Below are 26,991 nucleotides of genomic sequence, written 5' to 3' on the forward strand. Positions count from 1 at the left end.
ATCTTTTGATCACAAGATCCATGTAGCTGAATTTAGAATATGTAGGGAACACAGAAGACAGCAGTGCTGATCTAAATGTCATTGGCTTCGATTTTAACTCCCCAAAATTTGCTAAAAGCTGAAATACATTCATCTCGATCACCCATTTCTCCATTGTATTTTTCAATAATCTAAATTTTGTTACATCTTTTCAATAGTATTTCTTCAAACCCATGGAATTTCCTAGCCTCCTTTCTAGAGAGACTCATTAGAGAACTTGTTTCTAGGTCCCACTCTCAGATATTTTGCAAGCCGAATGCCATGTGCTTGTGCCTGGCCATGCCTAGGAAATGTGTCCCACAGTTAAGCAATAACAGATACTTGCACATCACCCACACTTCTCTTTCCTGGGCGCCTTTTCCTTAGAGCTTTCAGTTGGGCGATGGACTGAACAGGAGCGTTCTGCATGTTTGTCTGAATACATCTCAGAGATTTAAAGCTTGTATGTTCTTGTGATGCATTTTCACTGGATTGCTTAAAATATATCCATAATTTTATATGTCAAAGGTTAGGTCACATGGAAAGATAACAGAGGAATGGCAGCAGTGAACCTGTTCTCTTGAAAAGAGATTTTACTTTAAGAAGGAATAGGCAAAAACAAAAAGACAAAAATAACAACCAAAAAGAAGGAATAAGGTAGGCTGTTACTGCCAGTTTTAGTACAGAGTGCTCCGGTGAAAATCTACAACAATAAATCACCCCATTTTACCTCCACTGGTAACTGAAGTTTACGTTTAGGAAAGTCACTATTATACACTATTAGTGTATAATGAGAAAACAAGGAAAGACAGAGACTTCCTCAGCCTTTTTAAACTCATTTTTTGGAAATAAGGACAGTATAAATGTCATATTTAATCCCATCCAGTTTTCATGATTTATTTGTACTGTTATAAGTGAAGCAAACTTCCCAGAGGGCCAATTCTTTTAGGTCATTGGTTTCCAATTGAAAGAGCAGTCCACAAAAATCTGGTTTGGAAGCAATGACTTCTAATTACTCTTATTTCTTCTCTAAGTCTCCAGTATGTTCATCTGGAAAACATTTTGTCATTTGTAAGGAGATTCCAAAAATGAGGCAATCTATGGTCCACTGTCTGCCTTCATAACAGGTCAACTGCATGGCCAACTGAACTATAACATTTCTGAGACATATGGAAGAAATAATTTGCTAAAAGAAACTCTGATAATTTCAAGGGGCAGATGTAGCTCTTAAATAATATATTCACTTATCAGGTTCAGTGTTTTCTTATCATTTAAAGCCTCTCACAAGGGGAAGAAAAAAATTAAAATGTTGCAGTGAAATACAGTGCTGTTTCAGTTTGTCACTTGACACAATTTGACATAAATTGACTTGTACATTGATGGAGTTGATCTACCAAAAATAAGCATTGGTGTCTAACACCTAAACAGTGTAATGTATTAACTTTTAATTAGTAATTATCCATCAACACAGTTCTCACTGCTGATTACCTTCAAAGTTTTAGGTAGCAAGATATGCAAACTGTCTACTCATTTAGAACTATTGATAAGTAAGATTTTTTTTTTACCTTAACAATTTTATGATGTGAGCTTTTCTTTACAACTTAATTTCTATACAACTTAATGCCGTGCTAACATTCTGTACTTTGAAAGCAGAGGTAGTATTATTTGCAATTTTAATCATTGCAATCTAGAGGAAAATCTTACATTATAACTTATTTAGAATCTACGATTCTGGTATTAATTAGGTATCTTATGACCCCATGCTGTGGACTAAATGGGGTCATAAGAAACATAAATGGTTTACCTCAAGCCAGCATCACTATTAGAAAGTAATTCAAAACATGTGTTTCACTGATACTCTAGGTTTTACACCATCTTCATAGGAAAAGCAGGCAGCTTGATGGCATTAGGATTGTCTTTATCTTCATAACAGATGAGAATAAAATTCCAGGTAAATTAGATAAAGGAAGAAAACAAATTTAAGTTTCACAAGGTAAAACCATATCTGACTGCTAATAATCAGGAGGGTTTCTTTGAAACCTCAGACTAATGAATTACTAACTAGTAAGATAAGACATCTTGGACAGACTTCAGAGGGCTGATTTCAGATTGTGTATGTATCTTCAGAAATTACGGTATGGTTTAACATCAAGTATTTGTGGTAAGAAAATGCATATTAATATATTAAAAGCACAACCTCCAAATTCTCTGTGTTTACTAATAGCACTAGTTCATTACTCAGAACATTTAAATTGAGACAAAATGCTTTCAGCTTTGTGTATATCTTCATCAGGTAAAAAAACACTGAAGCTCCAAGGAACTGGAAACTGAATTAGGGAATATTCCTGATAAAAATGTTATCAAAAGTTTCGACTGTCTAAACTGTCCATAGCAAGACACAACAAAAGATGGCTCTCAAAATTTACATGGAGGGCCACGGTTAATAGAATAATTATTAGCTTATTAAATGAGATGGCTACTAAGGAGATATAGAAATAATCCTTTACTGGTAAAACAAACAAACAAACAAACAAAGGCTTATTTTTTGGATTTTATCAATACAGAAATAAAAGGGATATAGGATCTCCCAGGGATAGAATAAATAATGCTCTACTGACTTTCAGTTTTTTAAATGTCAATGAAACAGGTAATACCGCTTCTAAAATACACTGGATTTTTTTAAAGGACTTATGAATAGATTAGCATTATATGTTATAACCTCAGAATGGAAGGAAGAAAATATGTTGTGATGGGGAAGAGGGTTTGTCTTTGTTTCAACAGGAAAAAAGCTATGATTCCATCCAAATTAACAAAAATCAGATTTGACCTGGTAAGACATCCCCTGAAGATCTCGGGTATAGAGGGGAAGAAATCAAGATCAATAAAATAGGTAACATATATTGCTGATCCCTCTACATGGGGACAGCTCAGACCGGCTGAGACATGAAAATGGCTCCAACCTTACCTAAGCATAGCCAATAAATGTTGGTCGTAAAATCCTCAGGGCTTATCATGCCATCCTTTCAGAAGGCATGGATGAAAACTGCTATTACAGTTTGGTTATACAATCCAAACTAACTTATGAAGAAAGACAGATGCCTTACCTGCTCAAACAAAGAGCAGAGAATCATCTTTAACTGAATTGTGCACACTGCATATTCCATATGTTAATGCAGAAATAAATCTTATCTTTGAAAGCTTATATGTTCACACAGAGAAATAATCATACACTAGTTAAGTTAAAGTGGCCCTGACAAGATTCGCTCTTGAGGATGCTGAGACATATTTATTCCAGCATCCTACTAGAGTAACCTTCACCGACTATCTCAATAGCTGCTTCCTTGCAGATCTGCATCCAGAATAACTGTATTCAGATGCTGATTTCTATGCCCAGACATCTGATCTGAATATTGGCATGGTCAAGGCTCTCTGGTCCCATGTTATATAAAAATTGTTTTCCATCACCTCTGATTGGTTAATAAAGAGCGGGTTCAGCCAATAATTGGGCAGAGAAAGGGAAGGCTGTACATCTAATCCCAGGGGGTCCTAAAGAGATCAGAAAAGGTTATTTGGGAGTAAACAGGGCAAAGCCCCCCAAATTACTTTTACTGTTGGCGCACCATATGTGTCAGCTCTAGCCCATTTTAGCTCCCCCCAAAATGACATGGAGACCTAATTAAGTTATTAAAGTGTTTCAAGCTCACTGACTGGATAGCTATTCATCTATTCTAACCCTACTATGCTAGCTCTCAGGCTTGCTGTGCTGAGTGTCCTCATGGCCATTTCTCCTAGTCCCTCGTGGCCTTTCCACATCTCTTCCTTGCCTCTCTCTGGTCTCTTTGGAAGTACCGATTGGGATCGGAAGTCCTGCCTGTTCAGTCATTGGGCAAATCAGCTCTTTATTAACCAATCAGAGGTGATAGAAAACAATTTTTATATAACATTGAGACGAGAGATGCTTGACTATGCTAACATCTGGATTGCAACCAGACATCTAGGCATAGAAATCAGCATCTGAATAAACAGTGCACAAAACTACCTTCCAACAGGAAAACATTCTGAATTTTGTCATGTCCTACATTAAATCCTGATATTCCTTGTACAACTTCCAGTGTCCCGGTAAGTTTAAGACTATTACACCTCTAGAGCTGACATTTTTACAATGTTTTTGTGCTATCGCCTATGTTTCCTAGTTTTATAAACAGTTTTTTAAAGATATGTGCTGTGTTATAAATGAATGAATGTGCTCTCCTTTGCCTTCCCTGATATTCTATAGCCAATATTTACTGAGCAATTACTAGGAGTAAAAAATTAACATGTAAATATTGTAGAATTTCCTTTTGGCACAGGGAAAACATCCTAAAATTGAGTAAAGTCAGCAATTCTACACATATACACACACACACAAACACTCAATTATATGCTTGAAATAGGTAAACTGTATAATTTATGAATATTTCAATGAAGTCACTGCAAGAAAACTCTGGCATTTGTGTCAAGGAAGTACCAATTGTCCAGACAATACTCATTCAGATGCTATGCTCATGGGACACCAAGATGTACCAAATAAGTAGCTCAGACATGAGAGAGGTTAGATACAGCACCATAATCATTAGCACTCAGACTCAACAGAAAGCAAGATCCTGAGCTGACTTAGTACAATTTGAGGACACTATCAACAGCTAATAACAACAGACTGGTTAACACAAAACTCGAGACTGACACTTTCTTTAGTATTTAAGGCAAAACTTACTGAGAATGGATGATGTTCATCTTTGCTTTCATACTATATTTCACTTAATAAAAAGCTTTACTATGTGCTGGAGAGATGGCTCATAGCACTGACTATTCTTCCAAAAGTCCTGAGCTCAAATCCTAGCAACCACATGGTAGCTCACAACCACCCATCATGATGAGATCTGACGCCCTACGGTGTACTCACGTATAATAAATAAATGGAGAGAGAGAGAGAGAGAGAGAGAGAGAGAGAGAGAGAGAGAGAGAGAGAGAGAGAGAGAGAAGAGAACTCAAAGATAACCAAATTCTACTGAACAAAATATTTGCCAACTTAAATCAAGACTTTGACTCATGGTCTTAGAAAGTTCAACTTATGGTCACTTGGCTCCATGTCTTTGGACCTATGGTAAGGCAGGTCGTCATAGTGGCACGAACTTGAGGAGAGATTGTTCACATCATAGCAGATATGAAGGGGAGAGGACCAGAAGCCAGGTTATCCACTTCAAAGCTGTGCCCCTAGTAATCTGCTTTGTCTATAACTTTCCAAAATAAAGCCCTAAGTAGGGATCAAATGCTTACATGAACCTGTTGGGTAATTTCATATTCAAATGATAACCTTAGGCATGTGGGCATCAAAGAGTCATGGGTATTTTACAGTGCATATATGCCACCTCCTCTAGGCCACCAGTATTGAAAATAATAAAATTTCCACAGAGATTAAACTCTTAGTAGTGGGAACCTATAAAATGAAGAACAGGTTGTGTATTTCCAATGCACCATAGCACAAACTTCAGAACAGCCAGAAAGAACAGGACCAAAGACCAAAATCCATCATGGTAGAAGTTAAATTCTTGAAGTTCCAGGTACAGCATTTGTGGCACGTGGTATCATGTGAGAGTGCTAATAGGTCTGGGCAATCCTGCCCTGAACACCTTGCCCACTGAAGCCCATGCGACCTCTCTTAGGTTAGCTCTATTGGTAACCTGTAGGTTTCCTTTGCAGACACCTTGCTTGTTTCTGGCATCTCTAACGCCCTTGAGTTAGAGCTTAAGATTCACGCTCACACTGATGCTATCTGTAGGGGGTCTGTCTCTCAAACATTGTCTAAACTTCCAGTCCTTCCCTTGAAACATAGGTAGAAATAGCCCTGCGACTCTTGTGCTTTACAAGCCTGAAAAACAAGCACTGTATAGATGATGCTAAGATCTGCTCTCAGATTGGGCAGGAACCAGGCCCAGTCAGGCCACTTCTGCATTGAATAAAGAGTGCCTGGGTAGTTGAACACAGGCAGAGAAAGACACAGACACCTTAAGGCTGTGCCTTGCAATAACCCTTCTTAATGTAAAACCTTCCCAATGAGTCAACAATTTATTCTTTGATGCCCTAATGGTATCTCTCCCACCATCCCAATGAAAAGCATTTGCTTTCTTTTTCATGGTGCTAAGCTCTGAACAACTACGTATATTCTGTGTATCCACTTGAAACATTTCCTTCTAGCCAAACTACAGTTTTCAACATCACTTTTTACTCTAGTTCTTACTGTAAACCCAGCTAAAAGATGTGCAATGAACATATCACAGTCTGAATCTTAATCTATCTAGACATTTTCTCCTCCAAATTAATGTCTTCATTTGGCATTTAACCTCACTTAGTCTTGGGACATAGACAAATCCGTTCATAGAATGTTTTTCCAGTCTAATTCCCAACAGTCTCAAATCTATCTGAAATCTTATGAGCAGTCTTTATTTCTATCAGCATTTTGGTCTTTCAAGTTTCTGCCATTATGCATTATATCACTAAACTCTGCTCACAATGTTCTAGGACTTCTCTAATCAGTTCTGCAAACCCTTGCAAATTCTTGCCCCAAATCCATTCTTAAGATTTAAGAACCACACAGATTTATCACAGTAATCACCCTACCTCTCTGGTACCATTTGTGTGTATGTGTATATAAATAACTGTCTTATTATTGTGACAAAACACCTGATATTCACAATTTAAAAGGAAGGCTCATTCATGCTTTCAGAGGGCTTAGTACCTTATAGATGACAGGGAATGGGAGAAAAGAGAAATTATAACATGGTGGCCAAGAAACTGTAGAGTGAGGAAGGAATCAGAGACCAGATAGAACCTTGAAAGGCACTCTCCAGTGACATACTTCCTTCATATCTGAAGCCTCCAGAATTTCTCAAAATAGTTTGATGTGTGGGAGACATTCCAATATTTAGGACCTAAAAATGGTAGGTGATAATTTCATACTAAGAATAATGACAAGTTTAAAGGCATGAAGAAAAAGTCCAAGATTCTGCAAACCCAATGATCACATAGCACCTGTCTGTCACTGGTATATACCCATTTTAAAATCCAAAATGAAGAAAGTTGACAAATTAGACATATGCCTGCTATTTTCATTCACCAAAAAAGCACTTTCTAAATAACCTATTAAGGAATAATCAGCATGGCAGATGGAAAGAAAATTATATCATTAGCAATAGCTAGCTGGCCCATTTGGTAGATATAAGACCAAACCGTATAGTTCCAAAACTCCAAGTTAGAGACTGAAAAATGAAAACAATTGACCAACAGCATCATGTTTTGATTTTATTATTCAGACCATATATTGAAGTATCACTTTTTAAAAATTTGTAAAAAGACTTAGTTGTAAATGCCATACTAGATTTACAAAAAAATATATAAAAAAGAGCAAATTAAATATTAGAAATTATAGGAGTCTCTCTCTTAAACTGAAGGAGTCTTCTTTAATAGCCTTCAATGTAGCTCAATGGCAATCTTAAGAAATTCAAGAAATTCATTCATGTTGTGTAAGCCCTAGAGGAAAAAACTGAGGAAACTCATTGATAATTTTCACAGCTTCATTGTAAAGTTCAAGATCTGAAAGAAACATTTAAGCAAACACTTAATCTCCAGTGGAATCTGCAGTTATCAACTGTTACCTGAAGTATTTCTATGTACTTCCTTTTCAGAAGTCGACTTATTTTCACAGTCCATGTTTATTTAACTGTGGTACTTCCAAAGAATGGAGAGATGATAAACCATAATCATTTTTTTGGGGGGGCTGGGGTCGTAATTTCAGTGTTACTATAGTGTTCTAGCTTCCAATTCATATACTAAAATATTAATTTTATCATATTTTAAGCCCTTTTAATTCTATAACTAGTGGTATTTACTGTTTTCTTTATATGCAAGAAATGACTAATTTACAAGGTCTCTTCTCATTTTATCGAAATTGAAAATATACCAGGATAAGACCAAAAACATTAAATAAAATTTTCTCCTATTTATATGAGGCTGCTAAATACTATGATGCTTTACTTACCAAAGCGATTACAATCCTCCTTAAAGACGATATAAGATGAACACAGTATGGTTGCCTTGGGTGTGACTTTCCCAACTACTTCTATGACTCCAGAGATTTCTTCGTCAAGCTAAACGTTGAACAAGATGTCAGTTGGGTATATTTACCTTTTCAGGTGATAAAGAGCTTGGAAAGCTGTTATAAGGTTTCCTTCTTTTTCAGATTTATTTACAGTTTACTAATTTTACTTTGAAAAAAGAAACTTTACATTTAACTAACATAACAATAGAAATATAGCTTCTCAAAAAATGTTGGCATTTGTAACAGATAAGGATGACATGAATCCATTTTCTTTAGTAGTGGTTTAAATTCTGAAGATACAGCTATACATTTACGTTGAAGGCAAAAATCACTAAAAGACACTGAGGATTTTCTATAAACACATATTTGTTTAAAAAGTCATTGAGAAGAACTGTGTATAAATCTTACAACACATGTTCTATATCGAGTAGCCAAACAGTATATGGATTTGTCTTCAAAAAAGATCACAAAGATATCTTAAGCACATTAAACATAAAATTTTTAAAAATTTAAGATTATAAAAATATATATAAATAGGTTTTTCAAATATATGATATTTGATATATATGATATATAAAAATAGAAAATAAAACTAACTAGCAATGCCACTTAACATGAAGCAGGAGGAACACCTGGGACCAAGTCTTGAAGGCCAGGCTTGTGATTACGGAAGAAGCACTTTGAAAAAAAGATTTTCACATGTATTTTTTGGATTTTTTTTTTTTTAAGGAATAAAAATTGCTATCAAATCAATACTTATGGGACACTTTCAGAATCACTAAAGGTTAGAAATAAGAGAGCATGAATATGATTTTTAAAGTTATACAAGTGCAACTTTCACTTTTCCATCCCCCAAATTAGAAACATTAAGAAACCTAAAAAATTAAATATGAGCATATCACTTTAAACATACTGGCTCCATCAATTCAATGGTTCCATTTTTTCCTTCTCCATCTGAAAGAATAAACATTTTTCCAGTGGGATGAATCTGAAAAAGGAAACCAAGACAAAAACCATAGATTTAGAAAACAGAATCTATAGAAATGAAATATTTAAAAGATTCATTGAAGTTTCATTTGGTTGAATATAAAGTTAGGGTTTTGGACAGTTTATTTGGTTCAAGTTATAATCTTATTACCAGATCTAATTATTGAAAACCCAGTTAATTTTTAATTTCTAGAAAACAATGAATATTTGCTTAGTGTTTTGTGTGGTTTCTTTTATTTGCAAAAGTTGACAACTGTACACTAAAACTAAAGGAGGCTTTCACTACCTAATGGAATTCTGCCAATTCCATTTAGTACATCTCAGAGATGTAAGTATGATGATCTAAAAAACTGGTTGGCAGATCTGAGGACGACTTCCCTTGAAATTGAGCTCTGCCACTCCATGTGACGTTTGAGCAGCTCAGCCAGCCTACCTGTTCAGTCAGAAATTCTTTTCACTTAGGAAATGTGTGGATGAAATGACCTAGCAAATAAGTCCTTACAAATGATTTTCTTTCCCTCGGCGTTCTCAATTTCTGGGACTTTGAGCTTATGTCTTACCTATAGGAAGGACCAGGCTGCAGTCTAAGACTGAGCTAGATACAAGGAATCTATAGAATATGGGAGGGTCTACCAAGAAATGTTTCATAGAGAAACGACTACAAGGTCGAAAAACCAGGCCCATAAATAGAGACGGGTGCAAAAGACAGGGAAAAAGGAAGACTCATCAGTTAAGTTTGGCTAATACAAAAACTAGGACAACAAGTGGGGTGTGTGTGTGCAGGTTTGTAAATACCTTTCTGGTAAATACAGAATGGGGGCGCGGAGCGCTTGAAACCAAAAGATCATTCGAAACAGTTTTTGCGACATAAAAGAAGCAGCACCAAAATGGAGCTGCAATGGCTTAGCAGTGGAAAAGCTCTTCTTGTGAAAACTACAGCAAGCCGGAGGGCAGTGCTGCTTAAAGGTTACCTGCTCCCAACCTCCGCTCCCCATCCCGCAGCCATTCCCGAGTGGCCCCGGTCCCGTCCTCTCGCCCGAACCCGCACGCACCTTTTCCAGCTTCCCCACGAAGCACACGGGCCGGTCGATGTACTGTGTTAACATGCTGGCGTTGACGCGCGCTTTGGGGAGTTCCATTATGTCCACCATGATTCTGCCGCCAACACTCGCAACCCGCAGGAAAGCAGAATGTGATTGACACCCGGCAGGCAGCCGCGCCAACCCGGGCAGATTTCCGGAACACCAATCAGAGGGGACATGCTCTCCACACCCACCAATCAAATCCACAGGAGCATCTAGTTCCCTCGCAGTGGGGCTCCATGCTTCCGGAAGTACTGGTCTACTGCCTAGTGACGCGCGGCGTTCCGGAAGTTGCTGGGGCCGAAACACCTCGGGCCGTGGAGGCGGGACTTAGAGGGGCGGGGGCTGAGGCCTGGGACCCGGGATCCCGAGCGGCCGAACGTCGACTTGACCCCGGAAGTAAGCTGAAGGACCGTGGCGGGTGGCAAGCTGCAGGCTGCTGCGGAGTCTCAGGTAGCTTTCTTGCGGGAGGTGTCTGCATCTTCGTGCCTCTCTCCTCCGGAGGGCTGCACCGTCGGGGTAGGGGGCGGAGTCGGACACCTGGTCCGGGAATGCCGCGGCCAGGGCGATGACAGTTGCCTGCTTTTGCGTGGCTGGGGCGGGTGCCTCCTAACCTGGGGCTTGGGGTTTATTTTTATTTTTATTTGTGAGCGAGTTCTACCTGAAGAGAATCATCACCAGTCTTTATCCCTTCCCTCTGGAGGTTGTTGCTAGGAGACCGAGGTCCGTTTTCTATAGCACTCTGTGTAATGTACCTGCCTACTTTGCTCACCCGCAGCAAGAGGTGCTGTCCCTCTCTTTACCTTAGACCTTTGCTAGACTTGGCCCTATGGAGGTGTCCATTTCCTCACCTACTGGGTGCGAGCATGCATTGGGGCTCCGGCAGAGGAGGACCCCCGGCAAGGACTAGAGATGACAGGCTTCTCCAGCTGTCACCCCCAAGCTAGTGTCTCTCCACTGGCGTCACATTTTCTCTTTCTGCAAAGGAGGGGTTGACGGCTTTGTAAGCCCCTAGCTAACTCTAATGTTGGGTTGTAATATTATATCTCGTTCCCCGAAGTACTTTGAGTTGACTGTCTGAAAGACAATTTATTCCAAAATTGTCGGATGTGTACCTGGTTCGAGGAATGCTGGTGGCTGTTGATTTTAGTGATTTCACCAGCAAGTACTGGGAAATTTCAAAATGAATGCACATAAAAATACCTTCAAAAGAGGTTGCAGAAATTAGAACATTATTTGAATTGGGTTTCATAATTATGTGGAACAGTGTCTGGGTTTTTAGAAAGCGACAGACTTAATTAGCCTTCAAATTCAGGGTCCTAATTGGAGTTCCAATGTAGTCCTGCTGTTGCCGCCTTAAGTAATAAAATGCATAGATCTGGTTTCATCTATTTAAGACTGAAATCCGGTCTCCTCTGTTTAAATGCTTGTTAGCGCTCCCTAGTGTTTATGCAGCATTTATGTAGTCTTAATTCTGTTGTTATTAAAACAAGTTTAATGAATTCCATTAGTTGTGGGCTGCATTTCCTTTGGGTGCTGGCAAGTCGGTATTGAAGCATTCAGGGTACATCACTGCTTTTTCTACCCTGGTGCATGACACCCTTTAGCTCAGTGAAAATTGACCAGCAAGAAGTAAGTTAGCTGTTCAGTTCCAGCCTGCTTTCTCTGTGTGCTGCAAGCAAATGGTAGCCTTCCTTCAGCCATAGGTTCTTACCATCCAGTTATGGTGGGCAACTAGAGCGTGGTAATAAATTGTGTTGTTTGGGTGCCTTTGAGTATCCTTCTCAATGACTCCAAGGGAGGTGTATCACATCCTTCCAGCCCTGAGAGTTTTGTTTAGTAACTCATGCCTTTAGGGGAAGTATTCTTTTCTCATGATGGTTACCTCCATTTAAATTCCTTTTAAAACCAGTTACACTTTTCTTTTTTCTTTTTAAGATTTATTTATTTATTATATATTAAGTACACTGGAGCTATCTTCACACACACCAGAAGAGGGTGTCATTACAGATGGTTGTGAGCCACCTTGTGGTTGCTGGGAATTGAACTCAGGACCTTCGGAAGAACAGTCAGTGCTCTTAACCGCTGAGTGTTCTCTCCAGCCCCAGTTATACTTTTTTTTGGGGGGGGGGGATTTGATTTTTTTCGAGACAGGGTCTCTCTGTATAGCCCTGGCTGTCCTGGAACTCACTCTGTAGACCAGGCTGGCCTCGAACTCAGAAATCCGCCTGCCTCTGCCTCCCAGAGTGCTGGGATTAGAGGTGTGCGCCACCACCGCCAGGCTTACACTTCTCAATTAGCTGACAAAGTAGTAGGTTTTCCTGCGACCTCTTTATACATCCTTAGCCTCAGTTAGCCCAACCCCCTGTTCCCTTCTCTACTTAAGCCTTTCACCCCCAGTATTCTCTATATCCATCTTTGGCCTTTGCTAGTTTCCTGACCTCTAAAGACACCACAGATTAAGCACACAAATCTAAAATCTTAAAGCTAGGATCCATGTGTGAGAAAGAACATGTGGTGTTTGTCTTTCTTGGCCTGTGTTACCTCATTCACTGTAATAATATTTTTCAGTTCCATTCATTTTCTTGTAAATTTCATAATTTTATTTTGTATACAGCTGAATAAAACTCCACTGTGAATATGTATACGTATTTGTTCGTCAGTTGCTGGGCATTCAGGATGATTCCATTTCCTAGCTATTGTCAATTCAGCAGCAATGAACATAGATCTCAGAGCATCTCTAAAATAGAATATTGAGTACTTTAAATATAAGCCCAGGAGTGGTATGGCCAAATCATATAGTAGTTTTCTTTCAGCTTTCTAAGAGACCTGTACAGTGACTTCCAGTCTTATTTGTTTTTCTGCCACCATGATAAAACATTATGTCCAAACCCAACTTGTACAGAAAAGGTTTATTTGGCTTATACATCCCGAATCATAGTCCATTGGATGCCAAGGCAAACACTCAGACCATGCTTCTGGAAGTAGGAACTGATACAGATGCCATTGAGAAATCTTACTTACTGGCTTACTCCTCATGACTTGCTCAGCCTGCTTTCTTATAGAACCCAGTACTATCAGTCCAGGGCTGCTCCATACACAGTGGGCTGGGCCCTCCCACATCAAGTATTTATTAAGAAAATGCTCTTTGGGTTTGTTTATAGCCCAATCTTAAAGAGGATTTTTTTTTTCAATTAAGATCCTGTCCTCTTAGATGACTGTAACTTTGTATCAAGTTGACATAAAGCTATCCAAGACACTTAATAGTGGTTTCAGTAATTTATAATTTATATTCCTACCATCAGTAGATAAATATTTACCTTTCTTGGCATCTTCTCCAGTGTTTTCTTGGTGGTAGCCATTTTGACTGGAGTGTGATGGTATCTCAAGATAATTTTAATTTCCATTTTCTGTAATAATGTTGAACACTTTTAAAAATATTTATTAGTCATTAGTATTTATTTATTTATTTATTTATTTATTTATGAAATGCTCTGTTCAGTTCCATAGGTGCCCCCTTTGATTTGGGTTGTTTTCTTGAATTGTTTGTATATTCTAAATACTAATTCTCTGTTGAATATATAACTAGCAATGATTTTCTCCTCCTTTGTAGCTGTCTCTTCATTTACTTGTCAGTTTCCTTGACTATACAAAGCATTTCTTTCCTTAAGAGTCCCATTCATGATGGAGAGAAGAAGGTTTATGGGACATATGGGGAGGGGGGATCCGGGAAAGGGGAAATCATTTGGAATGTAAACAAAGAATATAGAAAATAAAAATATTAAAAAAAAAACAAAAGAGTCCCATTCATTGTCTATTGATCTTATGTCCTTAGTGATAGAAATTCTATTCAGAAAGTCTCTATGATGACTTTATCTTGAAATGACCTCCCTACTTTTTCCTTTAGTGCTTTCATAGTGTCAGGTCTTGTGCTGAGCCCTTGATCTATTTAGCATTGACTTTTTGTGTCATGTGGGATATAAGGACTGAGTTTCATTCTTCAACACGTAGACACCTAGATTCCCTGCCACCATTTGGTAAAGATGCCAGCTTTTCTCCAGTGTTAGTTTTTGACATATTTGCTAACAGTCAGATGGCTATAGTTGCTTTGATCTGCTATTTCATTGATCTATGTGGGTCTTTCTGTCTAAGTACCATGCCTTTTTCATTACCATGGATCTGTGATGTAACTTGAAATCAGTTGTGGAGCACTATTCTTTTTGTTCATATGGTTTTGGCTGTATAGGGTCATTTGTGCTTATATATGGATTTTAAGATTGCTTTTCCATCTCTGGGAAGAATGCTGCTGGAATTTTCCCACATATTACATAGAATCTGTAAATTGCTTTTGGGGTGGATAACCATTTTCACAGTATTAATTCCTCTAGTTCATGAACCTGTGAAGTTCACCTGTGACTGTAAAAACCACAGTTCTTCTCTGAAAGAGAATAAGACATAGTTTATTCTAGCATCAATATGGGCGATCATGCCCAGGGACACATGTAAGCCACTCCTGATTACAGGTTCCACTACAGGAGCAGTCTCACAGAGTTTTCATAGTTTTACAGAATAATGAAAAACATAAATCAACTTTAAAGGCAACTTTAGAATACCTTGGTGGCTACAAAAAGATGTGGGAGCTTTTTTATAAGCCTAAGATGTTGTCTGGTGACATTCTTAGCTCTTGGGTTGGTGGAAGCTAGTGTTCTGCTAAGATAATAGATTCTAAGAGGTTTTTATTTATTACCATGAGGTGTTAGTTCAGATTCAGAGTGGGGCAAGATATGGCTGTTCCAGAAGGCTAACACAAGTCCAAGATAAGTAATTAGCCTCTACTCTATACAGTTCTAATCTCCCACAGTACTTATGTCCCGGTAAGTTCATCAGTCTCTGCCTGCACAGGCTCCTTCCAGGAGTTTTTGTTTAAGCCAGACACAGCTTCTGTTCAGGACTTTTCATTCACACTTCTATCCTCACTTTCACTGTTCTCAGGTTTTCATTATAGAAATCCTCCACATCATTAGTAAGGCTCAGACCAAGGTTGGTTGGTTGGTTGGATGGTTGGTTAGTTGGTTGGTTGGCTGGCTGGTTGGTTGGTTGCTTTGTTTTTCTGTTATAAATGGTATTTTTCTGGTTTCCTTCCTTGTACACTTGTCATTGTTATAGAGGAAGGCTATAATTTTTGTATGTTGATTTTGTATCCTGACCTTTACTGAATGTGTTTATAGTTCTAAGAGTTTCCTGGTTGAGTCTTCAGGATCTCTTAGAGAGTCATAACAGGAACAAGTATGGGCAGTTTTCCTTCTTCCTTTCCTACTTGTAACTTTCTTATTTGTGTCTTTTGCTTACTAGAGTATGGGCTTCTCTGGCTAATCCATACTGTGTTGAGTATCCTGAGAGTGAGCAAAGTAGATACCCTTGTCTTGTTCCTGAATGGTTATTTTTTGTAGAAATTCTTTTTGAGTTTTCCTCACTTGACACAATATTGGTTATAGGTTTGTCACATATAACCATTATTATGAGGTATAATCATTCTATTCTGAGATTCTGATCACCTCTCATTCTTTGGTCCTACGTTTAACTCTTCATGCATTTCAGATTTAAGGTAGATCTTTATATGCTGTTTGTGATACTCACAGTCCTTGGTCTGATGTTGTGTTTTTGAGTAAGCTGACAATTTCTTGCTCTGGTGCTTTTTATCTTTTTGTTTGGAAATTTAAAATTATAGATTCATGTTTTATGGAACTTTTTGTTGTTGTTGATGTCTGTGGTTTGGTTTCAGGCTGTGTTTCTCAAGAAAAGATTTGTTTCTTTCCTTGCACAATGTTTGGCCCCCGCCTTTGTGCCTGCTCACTGTGGGACACGGTTCATTAAAACCCAGGCTTGCATCCATCAGAAATCAGTATGGCCAGGAGAAGGATGCTAGTTGTTAGTACTTGGATATTCCCCCATAGATTTTTAGCCCTTCCTTCTTTCTGGTCTCAGTAGGATTTCCTTAATGGTTTGGCCATGCATTTTAAAAAGGTACTAACATATCCCAGTGTTTTTATATAGGTTGTACTAAGATACATTTTTTTCTGGAATCTGATTTTTCATGTTACCAGAAATATATATATATATATATATATATATATATATACACACACACACACACACACACACACAGACACTAGTGTCATTTTTTGGCTAATAGTAAGAACTATATGCCTGCTTTTTTCACTTCATGAATGTTACTTAAGAGAGCTTGTGATGGAATTCTAGTAGCTGAAGATAACAAATATAACTATACAGTAACCAAAGCTTTACTGTATAATAGCAGTGACATGTATTAAGGGGTAAAAGTGAGTTGAAATGATAGCTTGGAATGTCTTCCTTAAGTGTGATGTGATGTAAAAGAATTGGCTTAATGGTGGTTGAAAGAAGAATACAATGGCAAGTTTAATATTTTAGGAGAAACCCTGATAGTTCGGAGTGGAGAATGGGTTGGAATAGCCTAATGAATGTGCTTTGGATACAAGGAACATCACTTTTTTATTTACTAATTTTGCTTTCATATATATATAAATATGCTTTCATATTATATATATATATATATATATATATATAAATGTAAAAGTTACTGATTAACTTTTAACTATTTTTAACCCTACAATTCAGTGTATTCTGTAAGTTTATACTGGTATGCAACCATAACCACCACTGTTTTCATCTTCAGATTTCATCTTCCAGAACTCAAATTCTGAGACCATAACTCAGTCATTCCTTAGCATCTTTACTTTCCCCCTGTACTAATGTAGCTACTCATAGGTGTCTTATGCAAGTTCAGTAATACAGTCTTTTTCCTCTTCCCTAGGCTTATTTTATTTAGCAATATCTTTAAGATTTGTGTTGTAGTATGTGTTAGAGTTGCGTTTCACTTTAATAAAACCCTATTGTATGAATGTACCATATTTTGTCTATTCATCTTTCCGCTGATAGGCATTTGGACTGTATACATCTTGCAGCTTAAGTATTTAAGTAAAAAAGAAGAGATAAAAGACATTATGAGTTGACTCGATTAGTTCAAAGTTATTAACATTACAAAGAACAGGAACCATGAATGTGAAAGCTGTGAGACTCCAAATCATCTTCCATCATTTTACAATACCACTCTTTTAGTAGCCAAACTGTGTTGTGTTATTGTGCACAAAGACCTACATCCCACCAAGCTCTTGAGGAAATATAAACTTCTAAAAAAAGTTTAAAAACTTCTAAAAAAATCTTCTAGATAATTTACCACTTATCTAATTAGTTATTTGACTATATTCTTCCAAACAGATATGGTGTAAAAGGGTACACCCAAATGATTAACTACAAATATGGCTACTGAGAATCCACTGTATTAGAAAGATACCCAGGTTGGTGGTTATAATCTATGCTGGTGATGCTTGTATGCAGAATTCCATGACAATAGGAGAAGGGAGAAACCAGAAGTCAGGAATTAAGAAGTAGTGAGAGATAGTGGTCAGTGCACATGCAGTAAGGGCTGAAAATGGACTCTACCTCTAGAAGCTGGTTGGGTCATACCTGAGATAGGGAATAGAGGGGTCTGTGCTAGGGAGAATGACTGAGGCTTGGCTATTAAAGGGGAATAAATGGCACAGAGTGGGGAACATAGATTTTGAAGTAGACTAGCTTATGTTATATTCTGATGTGTCTTACCTTAAGTGACTTGGGCAAATTACTCAACCCTTTAGATCTCTATTTTTCTGTATTAACAGAAGAAAAAACAAAGTTTCACAAAATTGTTAGAAGCCTTGGTATCGTGCGTGTAGAGCACTGGATCTAAGACCTTGTGAACTCTAAAAATTTTAAGTATCAGAAGTTGCTCTTAGAATGGCTAAATTGTCCTTAAGTCTCTGAGGGGCATCTTGATGGTAATGTGCACTGAGACAGTGAATGTGGAAAGAAAATCCAAGCTGCTTGTTTGGAAGGAATTGTGAGACTTCAGTACCTGAATCCATCTGGGTTGTGCTTTACCCAGCTTTTCCTAGCAGCCTAGATAGATAAGAGGTCATGACCTTTTTTACTCATGTGAGTTTAATAAGATGTTTCCTACATTTTCATTTCTTATGTCTTTCATCAGACAGATGCTCTTCCTATTAGTCTGTGGACCGACATTTTCCCTGCGTGCGTAGATCTCATCTTGTGATCTTATTGATGGGAGAGACTGGGCTGCTGCTGCAGCTTTCTGTTGTTGGAAGCTTCTTGCTCTGTGTCTAGTCCTGGAAGTCGGATGAATGTACATATTTCTTTGAGTCATTCAATTCTAGTGGCTAATAAACCTTAACCTTGTGTGCTTCTTGGAGGCAGTAATTGTGTCTTCTGTGGCTTCGACTATAAAAGGACTCTAAATGAGTTGGTAAATGAGGACTGATTTGTAATTCTTTGAACTTGAAATTAGACAAGTCTGTGCTCTGCTTACAGAGCTTTTTCTGTTTTAAGTTCTAATTGGGTCACCAGCGTGCTACTTATCACAGATGGCTTTATTCCTCCATTACCATACATGGTCATTTACCTGAGATATTGGCTATATGGAGAAATGTTTTCTGTTCAAATTGTCTGGAATCCTTTTTTAATGTGATTTTCTTTCAGAGTTGCACAATTAAATAGAGTAGGCATTATTGTTCTAATGATCTGTATAGTTTTTTGTGCCCAACTAACAAGGGTTGCTTTTGGCATTTATATAGAATTGTGTTTGCAGTTTTTCTAAAACAGAAAAATAAATTGTCGAATCATTAACTTACAAGGATCAATATGATTACGAAGGCAGAAAATGATCTTCTTAGTGAATAACTGGGACCTGGCTGATGAACTGCAAGTGCAACTTACAATTTCTCAGAAGTGAGTAACTTGATCTTTTAGCCTCTGTATCACTCCCAGTGCTTCACAAAAGAAAGTTATGCTTTGGGGACTTGCACAGTGGCTCAGTGGTGCAGCAGACAAGGGGCTTGCTGCCAAGCCTGCTGGCCTCAGTTTGATCTCCAGTACCACACAGTGGAAGGACAGAAACACCTCCCACACGTCATCTGAGCTCCACTTCTGCACCTTGGTGTGTGCGCACGTGTGAACACAAGCATGATAACAAATACTGTTTTCCACTTCAACGACTAAAAAGAGGGCAAGTTTGTTTTGTTTTAAATAAAACCTCTGACTTGAAGGTGTCCCCTGACTGGATGGAACTCATCCCACAGCAGGTGATGATGGCACACATCATCAGGACTGGCTAGTACGCTGCACGTATTATTATGCAATGCCAGCATTCGCAGAGGAGAAAGGGGCACTGTTCTTCATCCCAGGTAAAGGTCTCAGGGAATTTCTTCACCCAGAGTCCTCTCTCTGCTCAGTGGTGAATACTGCAGGTAAATATTCATCAAATGCCTTGGCTTTCAGCGAAGGACAGTTTTGTTACACGGGGAGCTTCTGTTAATGTCTAAAGACAGTTTTGGTCCTCCTAACACAAGCAATGGAAGGAGTTTAGTAGATAGAGACCACTGATTCTATTTAACACACACTATATAGGATCACTGGGAGACAGTCTTGCAGGGGCTGGGAGGGAGAGCACTACTCCCTGGGTATCGTTAAAGCACAGTTGGAATCTGTGGAAATTGTTAGCGTTAATGACAAGTTTTTTATGTCTTTACGGTAACTTTCTATTTGATGTTCATTTTCCTGTAAATACAGAAAGATGTCGAAGATGGGGCAGTCAGACTCCTAATTCACAGCTGTTAACACTCATCAGTTGCTTCCCTAGTTTTCTTGAGCAAAATGACTATCAGTAAAGCAGAGTCAGATTAACCTTAGCCAGCACTTGCTATCTGGTGCGCTCCCCAAATGCCTTGAGACATCTCTGAAAGATTGCAGTTGATTGCCCTGACTTCTTAAGGTGCAGCCCCAGCCAGCACTGTTGAAAATAGTTTGTTCCAGACATTATGCTAATCACAGACCTAGATAAGGGACTTCACAGCCTTTGCACCTTAGCCAAATGGAGAAGCATTTTCCATGGTTGAATAAATACTGTGCCTACACTGTGCAGGTCTCTGGAGGTTTCTTGTACTCTTCCAGAATTCCTTATAGCTTGATGCTGTATATGTAGCTTGTAATACATAATTATCCAACTGACAAATTTTGGGGGGGGGGTGTGTTGGATTTTGGTTTTGTTGAGACGGGTTTCTTTGTATAGCCCTGGCTGTCCTGGAACTCACTCTGTAGACCAGGCTGGCCTTGAACTCAGAAATTCGCCTGCCTCTGCCTCCCAGAGTGCTGGGATTACAGGTGTGCGCCAACACCGCCCGGCTCTGACAAATATTTTTAAGTGTTTTTTAAGGCACCAGTTTCCTAAAACATTCTTAAGATTGTGTTAGGAGACTATGTTTCATTTAAATGTTTTCATTTTCCATTGACATATTTACATGACATCACTTTCAATTCAGGTTACAAGCACAAAGGTTAGAAGTGTTTAATTGGAATATGGCATCTCCTAAAAGGAGATGAGGCTGTGGCATGCGCAACTCTGTCTTACCCTTACCGAGTCTTCCCACTAATGGAAACTCGAGGGATTACTGATGGCAACAGAGGTAAAATGGTATTACAGATTCAGATGAAAACTGGTGATAAAATCCAAAACAGCTCTTGAGTAGGTGACAAGGAAAAAGAACCAAGCTAGGTCTATAATGAGTTGCATATGAGATGGCACACATCTTTATGCTGTGTCAGAGTCACAACCATACCATATCACGTTAAAAATGTCACTCTCCAGACAGTCGGGCATGTTTAATTGGTAATCTGATTTTTCTTTTCTGTGATATACCTTGGTTGGTTGGTTCAGTAATAAAAATAGGAAGCCTTTTGGGGGGTTGTGCTCTTGCCACTTCCAAACTGTGTCTTTATGTGCTGTCTAACGCATTTTGAGGCAATTTCCAAGCTACTCCAGGCCAGAAGAGGAAATAGAAATCAGAAAGAACAATGAAAAGGTTCCCACACTTTGAAAAGCTAAAGTGTCTTTATTTATTAGTTTGCTTATTTTGAAGATCAAGGACATTTCTTTATTAGCTTTTGAGAGAAAAGCAGCATAACAGGCCAGCTAGACGACTCTGCAGCTGCCAGGGGAAGAGGAAGAGAAAGCCATGAGTTAGCATCGGAGGTCAGCAAGCAGCAGTGAGGCTAAAGAACATGCCAGGGAGCATGTGTGTGCTTAGCCAGTATCGGTAAAGAGAAAGAGAAGAAAAGGTTGGGTTTTTCCGAGTTAGGACAGCCCCAGAGCAGAGGCTCCTTGTTACAGCCTGACAAAGGCTCTGCAAGTAGCCACACCCTCAAGTATTTTAAATAGCTGTGCGTGGGTGTTAAAATGCCCTGTTTAGATGTCATTGAATATGTCTCAAAGGGTTATATAAGGGTTTTATTTCAACACATAAATATTTGCAGTGTTCCAGAATTCTTACCAGCGTCTTAACAAACTTCTTAACACATTTGCCTTTGGGTATAACCATGTGTATTTAGAATTCACTTGACACCAAGTTGATTTAACAGAATGGTGGTGGGTTTTCTCTTGGCCCATTACTTCGGCAGCCACAAGCTTTTGACCAGGATTCCAATACCAGGCACTGTAATGTCTTTTAGAATTTTCAATGAAAATCTTTAATTATAAATGTGAGTGGATGGTAGCAGATAATTCTTTAAAAACTTAAAGGGCCACATGAGAACCCAGTTACATTCAGTAGTTTTGAGACATTAAAGACATTTATTATTCTTGGATGGTTTCTTATTTGTATCCAGTGGATTTGAGTCGGGTTTGTTACTGCTATGCCCTTTCTCATCCCTGCATACTCCTGCCTAGCCCATTCACACCTCTTTCATACTTTTATGTCTTGTTTGTTTGCTTATTTGTTTGTTTATTGTTTTTTGTGACCCACTCAGTTTAATTCCAGCATGGATTGGGGATGGGATATTTTCTGGAGCATGGACCCCACTGAAGAAATTTACTTTTTTTTTTCTCTCAGCTATCATTAACTGGTGATCATTCCTGAAGGAGGAGTGGGAACTCAGAGCTCCTTTCCTATCCATGATGGATTTTTCCCAGGCTGTATCTTGTCTATAGCTTGTGCAGCAAATAACAGTTACTGGCAGTTTATAGTTGTAATACCCATCCCATTTCCAGAAATTAACATTTTTAGCACTTCTTTCCATCCTTTGGCTTTTTCTACCCATGTCTTCTATGATGTTCACTGAGCGTAAGGGGAGCTGATACAGATTTTCCTTTTAGAGGTGTGTACTTGACAGTCACTTATTGTTAGCATTATTATCATTTTACTACTTAGGAGTCTCTGTGTTAACCATTACCCACTGCAAACAGAAGCTTCTTACCAAAATGGAGAGCAGCACTTATAACCATGTGTATTTCATTTGACACCAAGTAGATTTAACAAAATGGTGGGTTTCCCCTTAGGCCTATTCCTTCCCCCAGACACAACTTTTGGCTAGGTTCTAATACCAGGCATCAACATCATCACAAGATGATGAAGTGCGTATGAGATCAGATCACAAAGTGGTTGATTACCCCCACGCTAGTCTTGCCACTATTGGAACACTTGGGGCATTTTGCTGTAGACTGACAGATTAGCCAAAACAACCCTGAATGGACAGACTCTTGGGGATGACTCAGAATAGCTAAAGTCTTTCAGGAAATTTCCTTTGTTGATTAAATTTAGGCTATTAAAAATTCCATTTTAGTTCTAAAACTGTCATCTGAGGAAAATCCATTTGCATAATATTCAATTAGTTTACATAATATTTTTTGCAAAACTGAAGTAGTTGCTACCTTATAAAAAGGTTTTTGCACAATGCTTGAATTTCTAATGTGCCTTAAAATATTGAAATGTAATTTACATTTTCTTTTTTGTTATTAATTTTTTTTGTAGGTTATGATCCAAAGTAATGAGTGGATCTCATTATGGGATCTTCTTCATACTGCTTTTCTTCTCTTTAGCATTCCTTTCCTATTTTCCTTACTCAACTTATCACTCTCCTTCTTCTCTAAGGAGTGAAATTCCAGTGAGGTGAATAACTGAGTTATTAAAGTACTCCACCCCCTTCTCCCCAGATATTTCCAGCCTTAATTCTGGTTATCACACTTAACCTCTACAACATTTTTTTTTAAAAAACTTAATCTTTGTACAAGACTCTTCTAGAGTATTTGAACAAATCTTATTATGCTGCTCTGTATATTCAAGTATTTTTGACTTTTCAGCCTTTTAAATAATTTTTCTTTACTCTTCTGCAATCTTGATTTCTGTGACTTATCCACATATTTTTTTTTTTTGATTCTAGTGAGGTTAATTCCTTTGTTGTCCTGTACACACCCTTATTCTTATTGGCTCTTCTAAAGAAAAGAAAACGAAAGGAAAGGAGAGGAGAGGAGAGGAGAAGAGAGGAGAGGAGAGGAGAGGAAAGAGAAGAGAAGAGAAGAGAAGAGAAGAGAAGAGAAGAGAAGAGAAGAGAAGAGAAGAGAAAAGACCTTCCTTCTCCTTCCAGTCAGATGGCATAAAATGCAGACTGCCAGGGCTTTTAGAATGCTTAGCAGTCTTTCAGAAATTATTTATGCCATTTAATGAATTCTTGTCTTGGATTATAACTACAAAAAACATAAAGCACAGCCCTACGCTATTTTGTCATTCTCAATAGAAATTAGTAAATGTTCGTCTACATTTATATTTTATTTCATAATCATGCATTTCATGATCTGTCAGATGGAAGTGGAGGATTACATATTGTTTAGGATTTAATTGTTAGTAGTATGAAATTCACTATTGAATTTTCTGGCACAAGCATAAAGAAGAAAATATGTTTATAAATATACATATATATCTTCTATAGTAAAATGGCTGCTATATTTCAGTCATGCAGAAATTTCACTTCTGTTATATTTACATTAGCTAGTGAGATTGAACAGACAAACTTGAGAAAAGTATTTTTTATGTATTAATTTTTTTGTTATGGGTGATGTTACTTAAAAAGAAATCCTCAGGATAATATGAAAAAAATAATTATATTAGGCACACTATCATTCCCTCAACTTCAGAGCTGTGAGATCTGTCTTGCCTGGTGTCTGGTATACCTGATGGATGCGGTCTGTGTGTATTATTAAGTGAATACACTTCCTTTTATGTTTTCATTGTGTTGAATGCATAAAGAAATGTTTTTACTTTTGTGCACAGAGATTATCTGCCCCCAAACACAAGTTGGTTTAAAACTTTGAGATGATTTTCTTTAAAATTGTGAACTAAAATATTTATTTAATACCCAAATATGCCAATAATGAATATTGATGTGATTTGCATGTTTCTTTTTCCAGTTTTGGCTTGAGAATGTGAAGTCAGTCCCTGTGTAGCTATGAGATCCTATGTCTACCTAGTAGGAGGGGATATTTCTAACTTAGCCAGAAACAATATTGTAGTTAGCAAATAATGGGTTTTTAAGAATAAATTATGTTTTTCTCCTATTTGCAATGGTAAAATTTGCTTATTTACACATATATTTATTGAAAGTAATAGAGAGGGGAGAGAGCTTGTGCCCTCCTGAGAGCCAGGATTCTAAGCATGTGCCATCATTTCTTTCTTTTTGTTTTGGTTTTTCATCTTGTTTTTTACCACTCCATTGAGCTCATGTCTCCTGTTTTTTGGGGGGTGGGTTTTTCGGCTCTATCATGGTACACGGTTAAGCTCCATCCTTGAGGAGTTGGGATGAGGGCCCTCTTCCTCTATTGAAATACTATCTTTTCCTCATTGCTGATGTTTTGTCCTTTCCAATTTTTAATCCTTTAAAAAGAGAAATCTGTTAGGTGTGGTGGCTCATACTTTAGTCCTCATCTCTGGGCTCTGGGGATTAGGGGCTAACAGAGGCAGGAAGACAGATCTCTTGAGTTCAAAACCAGCCTGGTCTACAAAGGTTCCAGGCCAGTGGAAGGAAGAAAGGGAGGGAGGGAGGGAGGGAGGGAAAAAGAAAGAGGAAAAGAGAAAGTGAAATTACCAGCTGTTTGAGGTCAACAGCTAGGCTCCCTCACCAATTATTTATATTGGTTTAGTGTCCTTCCTGGATCTGCAGCCCTGGCTATGAAAACCTGCACAAATCCTAGGGCACTTCTCAGCATCACAGGACTTCCCTCAGGTTAAATGTTAGGGCTGGAATTTATGAAAACTAAGCTTTCTACCCTTACAACCCTTAGGACTCTTCTTGGCCTTTCATTCTTCTGCTCAGAGTGCCTGAGGCAGCGTCCTTGCCAGCACCTTGGCACCCTTCAGTTTCTATCCCAATTGGTTTTTAAGGGGGTTCCTTCTTCAGGACTATGCAAAGATGGGGGTCAGGGGCAGGGCATCAACACCAAGTTGGGAGCTTGGGGTTGGCAGTAGTATATAATGGGTACAGTACATTGTCTACGTCTGGTAAGGGGTTAGAGTGTCTGCAGCGCCTTCCTTCTCTTTGTAAGTGGTTTTAGCTTTATGAAGTTTCAGCTACATATGGCAGAAAAGAAGTCTAGACAAGTCTTTTTTTTTTTTCCTCCCCTCAAACTAATGTTTCTTCTGTGGTTTGTGAAATTCTCTAGATTCAGGTGTTATCAGTTGATTTCAGTCTTTGATGGAATGTTTCTTATGTGTTTTTCTGAATCTTAGAAATTAAAAGAGGTTGAGGACTTAGGGCACAGATTTTAGACTGTAAACAGATATATTTTGCTTTATACCTTCTGTCCTTTACTATCTAGAGAAAGTCTGATGCTTTTTATCTGGCCAGGGAATCCTCGGAGTCATCGTTGTGCCACCTTTGTGACCGCTCCTTGCTGAGAAGAGCAGGAATGTTGACATCATTGAGTTGACATCATTCTCAATGTCTGTTTCAGATAGCAGCAGACAGCTATGTTTCACTTCTTCCGAAAGCCTGCAGAATCCAAAAAGCCCTCTGTGCCAGAACCGGAAGCAGATGGATTTGTCCTCTTAGGTGAGTCTTTAAAAAACAAAATTCTAACTTGATGAATCATTTTAAAAATTAGTTGGTAATAGTACAATTGGTTTCTAAACTGTGTCTTCTAATATCAGAGTAAGTTGTGTGAGACTGTTGCTCTGACCCTTCTCTGTTGCAATGTCAGGAGTTTGTGCCTGACAGCCAGCAAGGCTTTGTCCGCCCCAGTGAGAGTTTCTTGGTAGGTTTTTGTTGCTTTTGCCCTCTACAACAAAACTTCAGAAAAACCTTTAGACCTCTTGGAAACTATTGCCTTCTGGGGTTTGGCAATATACTCTTCTCACGGGAATTTATTCCAGCTGAGTTTGGCTTTCCAACCACTGTTCTGAATTTCTATTTTAAAAATATCTATAAAGGTAGGAATTATATAAAGAACTTTGCTCAGTTTTTTTTATAGCATTATTCTCTTTCACCATGCACTCGTTTAAAGAACATGGCAGTGGCTGTCAGCAGCTTCAAGGTCACAGTTCCTAGAGCTGTTCATGTTGTCTTTCCACATCTCTCCCTTTAGTTGCCAGCATGGAACGTCAGAGACAAGGCCCATCCATGGGTGGAGTGGCTCTCGTTTTTTGTGTGATCTCTGTTACCATGTAGCCTTGACCAGATGTTTCATTGTTTATCATACAGCTGCCCTAGTAGGTGTCTGCTTTGTACCTGCCTTAACAGGTAAAGTCCATCTGGTATGGCCTGCCTTTCCTAGTCTTAGGAAGACTGGCATTAGAA

At 38.4% G+C, this 26,991-nt stretch overlaps 2 protein-coding genes across 2 annotated transcripts in view; one reads left to right on the forward strand and one right to left on the reverse strand.

The window, feature by feature from the left end:
- Positions 1-7,343: 7,343 nt before the first annotated feature.
- On the reverse strand, positions 7,344-10,353 carry Rpa3 (replication protein A3). Its single transcript, XM_052173240.1, has 4 exons — positions 10,192-10,353; positions 9,066-9,140; positions 8,093-8,201; positions 7,344-7,647 (listed from the first exon to the last, which is right to left on the reverse strand). The coding sequence occupies exons 1-4, from the start codon at positions 10,288-10,290 to the stop codon at positions 7,565-7,567; spliced, it is 366 nt and encodes a 121-aa protein (XP_052029200.1). The 5' UTR covers positions 10,291-10,353; the 3' UTR covers positions 7,344-7,564.
- Positions 10,354-10,554: 201 nt separating this feature from the next.
- Umad1 (UBAP1-MVB12-associated (UMA) domain containing 1) overlaps positions 10,555-26,991 on the forward strand; it is a 168,087-nt gene continuing 151,650 nt past the window's right edge. Inside the window, exons 1-2 of the mRNA XM_052173239.1 lie at positions 10,555-10,674; positions 26,150-26,247. Of these exons, the coding sequence (XP_052029199.1) occupies positions 26,166-26,247 (82 nt within the window). The 5' untranslated portion in view covers positions 10,555-10,674; positions 26,150-26,165. The remainder of the gene's footprint in view (positions 10,675-26,149; positions 26,248-26,991) is intronic.

Source organism: Apodemus sylvaticus, chromosome 2, assembly GCF_947179515.1.
Source record: "Apodemus sylvaticus chromosome 2, mApoSyl1.1, whole genome shotgun sequence".
Lineage (NCBI taxonomy): Eukaryota > Metazoa > Chordata > Mammalia > Rodentia > Muridae > Apodemus > Apodemus sylvaticus.